The sequence below is a fragment of the Cannabis sativa genome, chromosome 3 (assembly GCF_029168945.1).
Source record: "Cannabis sativa cultivar Pink pepper isolate KNU-18-1 chromosome 3, ASM2916894v1, whole genome shotgun sequence".
In the NCBI taxonomy this organism is placed as follows: domain Eukaryota; kingdom Viridiplantae; phylum Streptophyta; class Magnoliopsida; order Rosales; family Cannabaceae; genus Cannabis; species Cannabis sativa.
In genome coordinates, this window is record NC_083603.1 from 32128004 (window position 1) to 32139932 (window position 11929).

The 11929-nt window shown below is 31.9% G+C and overlaps 1 protein-coding gene across 1 annotated transcript; it reads right to left on the reverse strand.

The window, feature by feature from the left end:
* Positions 1–10028: 10028 nt before the first annotated feature.
* LOC115708767 (protein ALUMINUM SENSITIVE 3) lies at positions 10029–11692 on the reverse strand. Its single transcript, XM_030636780.2, has 3 exons — positions 11233–11692; positions 10586–10831; positions 10029–10403 (listed from the first exon to the last, which is right to left on the reverse strand). The coding sequence occupies exons 1-3, from the start codon at positions 11536–11538 to the stop codon at positions 10089–10091; spliced, it is 867 nt and encodes a 288-aa protein (XP_030492640.1). The 5' UTR covers positions 11539–11692; the 3' UTR covers positions 10029–10088.
* Between the last annotated feature and the right edge of the window lie 237 nt (positions 11693–11929).

Sequence of the window (11929 nt, forward strand, 5' to 3'; positions counted from 1 at the left end):
TATTCTAACTTTAGTTATGAATAAAGAGAATCATTTCTATTATTTAAGTAATTACAAAGCTTCACTCTTTAAAATTACATAAGGGGCATTTGTGTATGATTAACCGGAATTCATCTGAAAATACATAGTATAATGCAGACCCATAACTTTAAATTTTTTTTTTAAGTTTTTGATCAAACCTTTCTGACGAGAAGGGGATCAAACCATTGATCAAACCTTTTTTAGGAGAAGGGGCTCAAACCACTGATCAAACCTTTCTGAGGGGTCAAACCACCATAACTTTTTGGTTTAAACCTCTTTGACGAGAAAGGAAAATTAAAAAGTTATAACTTACGTACAAAGCTGAATATTAACGATTCCTGCGAGATAGAAGAGTACTAAACGAGACATCGCGACATCTTGATAAAAGTACTTAAACTTAGTAAATGGATAGATAATATAACTATTCATACAAGCAATCAAAAATATACAAAGTGATAAAATTATAAAAAGTATTTCAAGTTTGCTTAAGGCAGATTATAACTGTCATTGCGAGGCACAATTGGCAACTGCTCGAAAATCAAAAGTTTGGTAGATAACTAACTACTTAAACAGGAAAAGTACGAGCAATAGAAAAATCCAAAAGTACTTTACATTTGATTAAAATATAGTTAATTACATTGTACAAGGCATTTAAGATAAGAGAAAACCCAAGTTGGCTTACAAACTTGTCTTTACAAAAATGCCGCTAGGGGCAAACCATTAAGCCATTTTCGTAAACAAAGAATACAAGTTTATTCATGGGAGGTTGATGAACCCGAGAAAGACCGTCTACACATAGCTCGAGAAAGACCGTCTACTCATAGCTCGAGAACGATCGTCTACACATAGCTCAAGAAAGAATGTCTACATGTAGCCTGAGAAAGACCGTCTACACGTAAAAGGTTTCGACCGCTGCATAGACCTCATTCTTCGCACCAAAAGATCCCATTTCCTACAGCTAAGACCCCATTCCTCACCTCAGGTTATTTTTCAACACCAGAGATTGGCTGGTCCAAAGGTCTTCTTATGCAAGCTTGGGTCTTGGGCAAGTTGGGTTCTTTAGTAGAATCCATGATCACGCCAACTGGGATTACCTTCTTCTTGGATTCCTTGTCAGCCTGAGCAGGACCTCTGAACTTACCCTCAAAAATCTCTTGTGAGGTTCGCTCGTAACAACTAACTGCATCTCCTTAGTTTTGATTGGTCAGAAGATACTCAGTCTTGAAATCCTTCGTTTCCAATTTAAACTGTGGGTCAAAGTTTTTAGGAACATATGGAGTGGAAAAGTGGTTGGTATATTCTGGTGTTTCAAATTTTGAGTAATAAGTTTCCGAACTTGGATCGGACATCTTAGCAAGAGAATGACAATCCAATTTCTGGATGAAACATACCAAAAACCGGGAGTTTATGGAATATGGCAAGCCTAAGCCACCATTTTATACTCGGAACCTAGTAAACAGAAAGGCCAAAGGCTGGGAAATCTAACGGTTGCGAGTGAGGGAGGAGATGAAAGGATGGTTCATTTATACTAATAATGACCCTCAAAACTGTACCGCAAAAATCAAAGGACACATTTTTCCAAAAAGGGATAATGACGAAAATGCCCTTTGCAATCATTAAAAAGTACTTTTTAAGGGGCAATTGTTATACCCAAAATTCAGCTACCATTTCAAGGGAGGACACGTGTCCAAATTAAGGGGAATATGGATCTATGCGTGTAACAGTAATTACTTTTAATGGAATAACTCATTAAATGCGGAAGTGACAGAGTATACTTACAACTCGCTGACTATGAGGTCTTATGCGAGGTAAAGATATACAAATTGTTGCCTCATGTATTAATGAGAAACCATACGGCATTGGATGCATAAAGCGAGACATCAACTTCGTTACACCTGGGAAGACGAAACCGATGCATATTGACTGTGAAAACAATTAGCGTATAATATACAAACTCAGTATAATAGCTGGGTGGACTCAAGACCTAATAAGTGAGGCGGATATCTTGCTATAGGAAGACGTGTTCCAGTTACTTTCACCAATCAACTTTAAGACATTTTTCAGTGAGACTTATAGTCTTGACAAGTCAGAAGCTGACATTCAAATGATGGCTGCTGAAGCACCCTTTTTGTCATAAAGAACTGTGATTGTCAAAATGAAGTGTTATGTCTTCAAATAAGGAATCAACGAGGCCAACATCATCAACCTCAGAGAGATAGGGGAAAAGCTCCAACTCGCTATCAAGGTCATTGGTACCAAATTCCTGTCGAGCCATCTCATAACGCTATGATTTATGACGTGTTTAAATACACGATCATTTTGACCCAGTAAAAGTGGATTAATCACAGCTGTGTTATTTTCAAATATTATCCGCATTTATACTACATCATATGTAATCAAACCCCAAGATTTTAGGGGATAAATGTTGTAAAGATTACAGTGAACTCTGTAATTAACTAACTACTATGTGATTATAAATAAAGGCAAGTTCGATTAAAAATGGGACGAAAAAATCATAACATAAGGGGCCCTGAAAAACCATCAGAAATCTAATAAGATTGACTCGTGGACTATGCAGAATTTAAACTGCAAAACCACATAAAAAATCTTGTGTGTTCATATTTTCCTTTTCTTTACCGTCTTTATTTTTCTGTGGAAATTTGTCATTCAAGCTCAAATTTTGGCTAACGAAAATCAGCGTTAACAGTTAGAATATCTATAAAATATTTAGGTTAATTTTAAATTTACAATTATATAATTTATCATATAAGATCATTTTAATATAATATTTCAAATTAAAAGATAGGACAATCAGTTAATTTAAAATATGTCCAATATTAAAATATTTTATCTTATAATTAAATAATATATAAGTATTAAAGAAATTAATAAACTTTTAAAATCTAACCATAAACTAAAATAAAATAATCAATTTTAGAATTTAAACCTCAAAATATTTGAAATTAATAATAATATATTAAATAATTAAATATTATTAATTTAAAATATTGATATTTTTTTTTAAATACTAAAAATAATATTTTAAATTGATTTTTATGGTTTGAAATTAGAAAATACAAAATTAGTGAAAAAATCACCAAAAATTTAGTTTTTTAGGTGTAAACACCCATGCAGCTGAGAAGAGGCTACTGGCAGGCCAACACGCGCGTAGAATGGGGAAACTATAGCCTCCCCTGCCGAGAAACCTCGGCTATTGTAGGATTCCTAAGGCGCGAGTGCAGCATCCCTGGGTGAGGATCGTGCCTGAACTGAGTAGGCGTGCTGGCTTCAGATAGCACATGTCCCCTTCACGCGCGCGCATGAGCACCTTGTCTGAGTGCTCTTGTGCTTGCGATTGAACCATCTGCACCCGAATTTCAAAACCACATAACTTCTTTGTTTTTTATTAAAATTGAGTTCCGTAAAAATAAAAATTGCTTAATTTTTCACAATGAATCCAAATAAAATATTTTCATAAAAAAATTTTGTAAATCACATACAATAATCAAATAACACATAAACTAATATGAACACATCCAAATCAACACAATAAACATATTCATCATTTTAAATCCATATTACATGAAAGTAAATCATTAACCTGGCTCTAATACCAGTTGTTGGGATTATTTTACCAAGATCTAGATTTACTTACAAGTATGTTGATCAACATCATAAATATGAATATCTCTAAAACAATTAAATGAAACACAAAAGAGTTTAGAAAACCTTACATTGGTTGCAGTGGAATATAATGACTCCTTCCGCTTAAATCTCTAACCTTTGCTCCTTTCTGTCGCAGAGTATTATCAAGATCTAAGCTGGATATCTTTCTCTCTATTGGGATTGGTTACCACCGCCTTACTCACTATGATTGAGTACTTGACTTTCTATTTGTGGGCATGGCACTCTATCACTAAGGGTTGGAGTATGAAGAACAATGAAGGATGAAAAATCACTATAGCTCTCATCTATTAGTTGTCAGAGAATGAAAACTAGATTTTGGCAGGTTGAAAACTCAAGTTGACAAGTTGATGAGATGAGAGCTTCATGTTCCTTTTATAGTGTTTCAACTAGGACTTAAGGCTGAGTTATATGGATTACAAAAAAAATATTGCACAAAAAACACTTAATGGTCAGCCATAAAGGGGTCAATCTCTAGTTACAATTTTGCCACTTTATCTCAACCACTTATTCTTCTTTTAATAATAGCATATTTTCTAATTCAATCCTATAAAATGCCAAAACTATTTATTTAGGTACCGTTTGGTAACACTTTTGTTTTCTAATTTTATAATCACAAAATAAAAATGTATTTTGTAACTACTTTTGTTTTTCAATTTTAAAAATATAAAAAAAAAAAAGTGTGTTCTGTAAATTTCATTATTATTTTTATTTATTTTTTTATTTAAGTCGGGTCTATGTTCGGGGTCAGATTCGGGTTCGAGTCAGAGGTCGGGTTCAACGCCAGGGTCGTGGGGAGCATTTCGATTCAGGGCTGGTCAGAGTCTAAAATATTGATTAAGAAAAAAAAAACTGTTTAAAACAATATTGAAAGTGACTTTTTTTTATTTTTTTTATTTTTATTTTCAATTAGAAATTAAAAAGTAAAAATAATTTTATAGAACATGTTTTTGAAAAATATGTTTATTTTTCTAATTTTAAAAATAGAAAACTGATTAAAAAAGTTATTGCACGCCACCTTAATAATTATAATTAATTATCAAATAAAATTATCATTTATGTTATTTATTAATTAGACCATACAAAATCTCTTAATTAATTAATAGACCCCAAAATCTCTTTTCTTCACAATTAAGCCCTTGCTTAGTGAAAAATCATAAATAAGACATAGTCTAATTTTAGAATTATAATTGATTAATTAAAATCAATTAACTGGGTCTGCAAGCAGTCTTATCTCAACTAGTGAGGCGACCATGGGCCTATATAACAGAGCTTTCAATAAGAAGATCTAGAATTTACCAAGTAAATTTCCTAACTTATTAATTTCACGTTATGCCACTATAGATTTGGAATTGAATAGCACTCTCAATTATATAGAATGTTCTATATGTACCACGATATAGATACGTTTTGATTATCCATTGGTACAGTCCTAATAGTCAAAGATCCTCTATAAATGATCTACACTGAAAAAGTGACAAATTTACCATTTTACCCTTCAATGTATTTTATCCTTAAAACACTTAGCTACCTATAAATGATATTTTAATAAACTAAAATAATTACTAAAATGTGATCTCAATCAATTGTCACTATTCAGCCAAGCTCGAAGGAAATCATCGTTTCACTTCTAAATACTTATAGAAGCTATAGATTCCATATCTATGATTAGCGCTCCCACTCAATTGAACTACCATATTCCCAAAATATAAATACCTGCCAGAACCATTGGTTAGGGTCCACGAACAACTTGAAGAACATAGACCTAAGATCAACCATTGATATTGACTTAGAAAGACATAACGGTAAGTTTATGATATCTTATCCAAGTTTAATATTGGTCCCTTCTAATGTATACTCCACACATTCGATACTGATAAACTTTGCCAATGCCCTAGAAAGGACATAACACTTATTCAAGGTGTAAGTATACCATATCGGCGATTATCATGTCAATCTAAATCCAGTGAACTAACAAATCATGGGAATTAAACTTTTGAACATATAATCATAATTATATTCTACTGTGCTGACGATACTATAATCATGAACAAATATATATTTATGTATGTTCTGGACTTAATAGAATTTAATCATTAATATAATAATGAAATAAATCATGTACACCATGGAACATGAAAGCGATTTCTGATCTTATATTAATTAGTAAATCTGATTATATTGAAATAGATTTTATTTAGGGCACAAAACTCAACAAAAATGATAATAGTGATAGTGTGGTGGTCATGGTATTTGTGGTGGTGGTGATAATAATAGTGGATGGTTTGGTGCCATAGTTGGAGAAGAACGAAAAAGAAAGAAGACGATAAAGAAAAAAAATATTTATTTATTTTAAAATTTATTTATTATTTAAATGATTTTGTAAATTGTTAATTTCTTTTATAATGTTTTAATTATTAATATTATGTGTACTACTTAAAATTTGCCACATGTACACTTCTGTGTACGTGTGTACACGTGGTCAATTTACTGTGACATTTAACTGAAGTTTTTAGACGGAATGGTAGAGACAAAAATAGAAGTGTAGTTTATGTAGTTTTGTTTTGAAAAGATTAATTTTTATGGTTAAGAGTCACAAATCGTATAATTCAAGTGATTTTACCATTAATATCCCTTATTACTAACACCATGATGTGCTAAACTGGTGTAATGGAATACGTATGAATCATTTGGCTTGTCGAGATCTATATTCATATTAATATATAGACCATGTTATATAGCGTAGTTGTAGGAATTGTCTTTAATGACATTCTTTTTTGTTTGGGTCAAGGATTTGAAGATCACCACAATCCCTCTCGAAAGGGTTTAAAGGCTTGGCTATTCTGAAGGCTAGCTTAGTTGTGGGTAGTGTCATCTGTGTAATGAGAATACTTGAGGTACTACCAATTATCCAATCAAGGTAAGATAAGATATCATGCTCCTATAGCTAAGAAGTGGTCTCCACCAATATGACCAAGAGGGTGGAAAAAGAATACGAATGATTTTTTTTAAGCAAATATATGTATATAAAAAGAGTAGTGTTAGGAGACATAAATTACACAATTTTTACCAAAGACGTGAGATTAATTAATAAATAAAATTGTACTGTATATACGGGTATGGATATGGATCAATCGTTATTTATAAATATATACTAGCACAGTTCTCTATACTCAATTCAATTGCATGTTACTATATCTTACTATTATAAAAGTGTGATAATGGTGTGATATTACTATACCACTTTTGCCCCTTACAAACATATATAATTACATTGATATTAATAAAGTCAAAGTATAAAATAATATGATATATATAGTCAAATCTCATATAATATTGTGATAATTCTAACTCTTACTACATAATTCATATTAGTAATATGAATATGATAGTAGAGAAGCAAAGTTTAATATTTTGTCTTTTACTATCTCATTTACCTTTTTTAGCACTTAATCATAATAATAAAAAAAAAACTTTCTAATTTTGTTTTATTATTATTATTACTACTCACCTCAATAAATTAACTAAATCTCTTTTAATTGGAAATTATATTAATTTAACTTTATTGATATTAATAAAGTAAAGTATAAAATAATGTGATATATAATCAAATCTCATATAATATTTTGATAATTCTAACTCTTACTACATAATTCATATTAATGAATATGATAGTAGAGAAGTAAAGTTTAATATATTGTCTTTTACTATCTCATTTACCTTTTAGAGCACTTAATGATAATAAAAAAAAATAACTAATTCAATTTCTAATTATAATATATTTAAGTTCATTTACTTTAAATTAATCATTAAATGAAAAAATTATTGATTTAAGTTGGTTCAAAATTAATTAAAATAAATAATTAATTTACAACTTTAATGTATTTTTCAAGATAAATTCAAAAATATCTTGCATAATTAAATGCAATTTCGAAAAATTGATTAATAAAATAAAAATATATTTTGAAAATTATTCAAATTTGAGTTGTTATGAATTATTTTTTTAAAAAAATATAACTTAAAATAATTCTCTATTTAATTAAATATCATGAAAATAATAATATTTAAGTATCATGATGAAAATCAACTTAGATATTTAATTTTCAATTTAATTAAATGTATTAAATTCAAGAAATAAATAATTAAGTATAGACAAGACTTAATTATGAACTCGTTTAGTTTCATCCTATTGACTCGATTCATCCCCAATAAAGGATCTTCAAAATAGGAAATTCGTAATGAATCTCTCTAATTGTCTTTTTGTTTTATTTAGCTTATCCATACTATGTGAATGAGACTTCATCTCTTTGAATATCTAGACTAGAGTTGGAGTTGTTGGAAAAGTGAAGGTTAGTTTCTGATTATTCAATGAGCATCTTGTATTTCATAAAAATTAGGGGCAATATAATCCTTACGTAAAGGCCATCCTATCCAACTTTCGGGCATTAAGATACGTTTCAGACGTGGATGATTATCATAATAGATTCCCAACATATCATAAGATTCTCTTTCTTGAAAATCCGCGCTTTTCCAAACCCAGAACACAGACGGAATTCTAGGATTCCGCCTTGGAACAAATACTTTTATGCATACTTCTTCCGGTTGATCTATAGCATACTCTATTCTCGTAAGATGATATACACTAGCTAACAGTCCGCCCGGTGCTACATCATAGGCACATTGGGAACGTAGATAATTGTAACCATATACATATAAAATGACAGCAATGGAATGCCAATCCTCGGGCTTTATTTGTAAAGTCTCTATTCCTTGGTAATCGAAACCCAAAGATCTATGAACTAGCCCATGTTTGATTAACCAAACAGACAAACGACCCTGCATCTTTTTTCTCTCTCCCGCATTTTTTTGTTTTTTTTTATATACGTATTATAAGTAATAAGTATTTCACATTTACGATAAAATTTCTTAAGATTGATTCGCTGTTTATTATTCTGTACAAAAGGATCTTCGTTAATTCACTAATTCGTCGAAAGATACTGAACTTTTGTATTTGAAAAATCTTTCAGTCGGGATCTCTGAAGTAGATGGTGGTTGATACAGTAATCCTTGATTATAACTTCCAGTATGAGTACTGCGTTTAACACGAAACTTGTGGCTGGTAGTAAAACACCGATTCTCCTGTTGAGATCGAATTCGATCTTCATAGATTTCTCGAGATATTTTCTTCCGAAGTTTTGTTATAGCATCTATAACTGCCTCCGGTTTAGGAGGACATCCGGGTAAATAAACATCCACAGGAATTAGCTTATCAACCCCCCGAACAGTACTATACGAATCGATCGAACATCCCCCCTGTTATTGTACAGGCTCCCATAGCAATAACATATTTTGGTTCCGGCATTTGTTCATATAATCTCACTAAAGAAGGAGCCATTTTCATTGTTACTGTACCCGCTGTTAAAATTAGGTCTGCCTGTCTAGGACTCGATCTTGGTACCAGTCCATAACGATCAAAGTCAAATCGTGAACCTATTAATGAAGCAAATTCAATAAAGCAACAACTGGTACCATAGAGAAGCGGCCATAAACTGGAGAGTCTTGACCAATTTGAAAGGTCGCTTGATGTAGTTGAAATGACTGAATTTTGGGTTACCTTTATTAACAATGAAAAATAATGAAAAGACTTCTTTTTTTTTATAAAAAGAAATATTGTATTAATAGGAATGAAAGAAGTATGGTGGCGCCTTTTATTACTATTCCAAATTTTGGTACTAAAAACACTTTTTCGTATCCTCATGAGTCAGACAATACTATGCTATTTCCTATGCTTGTATTGGGTATATTTACTTTGTTCATTGGAGTTATAGGAATTCCTTTGTTCACTCAACTCAATCAAGAAGGAATGCAATTGGATATATTATCAAAATTGTTAACTCCGTCTATAAATCTTTTACATCAAAAGGAAGAAAATTTGATGGATTGGAATTGGTATGAATTTCTAACAAATGCAACCTTTTCAGTCAGTATAGCTTCGTTGGGAATTCTTATAGCATCCTTTTTATATAAGCCTGTTTATTCATCTTTACAAAATTTGAATTTTTTGAATTCATTTGGTAAACGTATTCCTAATAAACTTCAAATTTTTGGAAATAAAATAATAAATGTGATATATGATTGGGCATATAATTATATTTAGGGTGTAAATGTATTTTTTGTTAAGTTTTTTCTATTTTAGTGCAATTGTGAAAATTTCCTTTTATTTATACACTAGTATATATATATATATATATATATATATATATATATATCTTGTTCTTTATATCCTTAATTACTTGAATTTAATACCATAATGATACTAATAATAATAATTAATAGGCTTGATTTAATTGATGATCGATTAGATTTAGGGATGGCAATAATTATTATGGTGGCACAAAAACTTTGGTTTGTAACTGATAGGCTTTGGTGAAGAAAGAAGGCCAACATAGATAGGTAGACAAAACACTACTAACGGTACAAGCACCAATCATAAAGTTCATGACTATAATCTGAAGTTGAATAGCCTCTAATGGAGAGGCTCCTCCCATAATAAGCCCAGTCATTGCCCCAGGAAGCGAGATAAGCCCCACTGTCTTCGTGTTGTCTATTACTGGCGACAGAGATATCACAAGAGCCCTCTTTACCTGCTGAACCGTCGCTTGCCGCGGTGTCGCCCCAAGAGCCAGTGCTGTCTCCACCTACATATATATATATATATATAATTAATTACAGATATTAATTCATCATGTGTAAAACACAATTTTTCTCTGTTTTTATAATAATCACCCTGCAATAATTTCTCTTTTTTATTATATAATTTTTTTTAAAAGAAAAGAAAAGCTAAAATAATACTATATAATACATATATGTATAGTTATACCAGATTGATCTGAGTTCTGATATCGTCTCTGAGTCTTTTCATGGTGACCCCAGTTACAGTCATTGAATTCCCAACCATCATTCCTGCAACAGGGATAATATAGCGTGGAGTGAACGGAAATACTCTCAGAACAACCAGAAAGAACATCGTCAATGAGGTGCCCGCCAGGATCGACACTCCTGCCACTAATTTCCCTCTGGGAACGTGTTTTGCCCGTTGACCAGCGGTGTAACCGGCCACTGTCACCTGCACCAGGCTTATTAATTCTCATCAATGAATCAACATATTTAGAACTATTACATCTACAGATTACGCATATATATATATATATATATATATATATTAAATTAATATGACTCTATTTCGGTCTAACTGGTCCTGTTGAATTCGAAGACAAGAGTTTGATCATTATAAGTACCCTGTTTATTCAATTTTACATGCATTTATATATCATTTATGGCTTAGTAGATTGAATATGTATGTATAAAATCAGGTAAAAGGTCTAAAATGATGAAAAAGGAAATAGACAACCTTTTCAATGATTCTCACTACAAATAACTTTTTGAATCGAATATAATCGCGTATAACTCACGAGAGAGAAAGACAAACACACACATAATAGTAGACAATGATAAGTAAAGACGAACCATGAAAAGGTAAGCGAGAAGAATCCAACCAACATTGTGTTGAGTGAAAATGAACTGAAGAACAAACCCAATTACAGAGAGCTGAACAAAGGCTCTGACAATGGAATAAACCATCTCACTCTCCATTCCGAGTTTCTGTAAGAAGGACAACGCTACAGCCAAGAGAACCAGCACGGTGGCAGCCAGTGGCTTCACCATGCCCTTTAAAAACTCCCCCATGAACGACCAGTCCATGTCAACGACGGCGAACAGGGCCGCGGACGAGGAAAACGACGAGTGGTTCTGTGTCGTTTGAGTGAACGCCATTATAATTAGTTAGTTTAGTGAAGAAAGAATGAGAAGAGGATAGGATTATATATACCTAAAGGAAAGGATTATACTGTTTTCAGAATCAGAAAGTGCCTACCCCTCAGACCGAACCATCTCGTGGAGTTAACTTCTTTGGGGACTATTCTGCAGATAGCTACTGATTGGGGGATGCTTTAGCAAATAATATAGTACATAAAATTGATGAGCTCATTGAAATGATTGCGCAGTAACTTATTGGAAAATCAACGTGTCGTACGACGTACGAAATTGTTACGGTGAGGCAAAATTGATTTGACCTGCACGCGCGCCAAGTGTGGGGAGGAGTGACTTGATAATAATCTACGTGGGACAACTCATTTTTGAACATTATTATGAGCCGTCCGTGCTG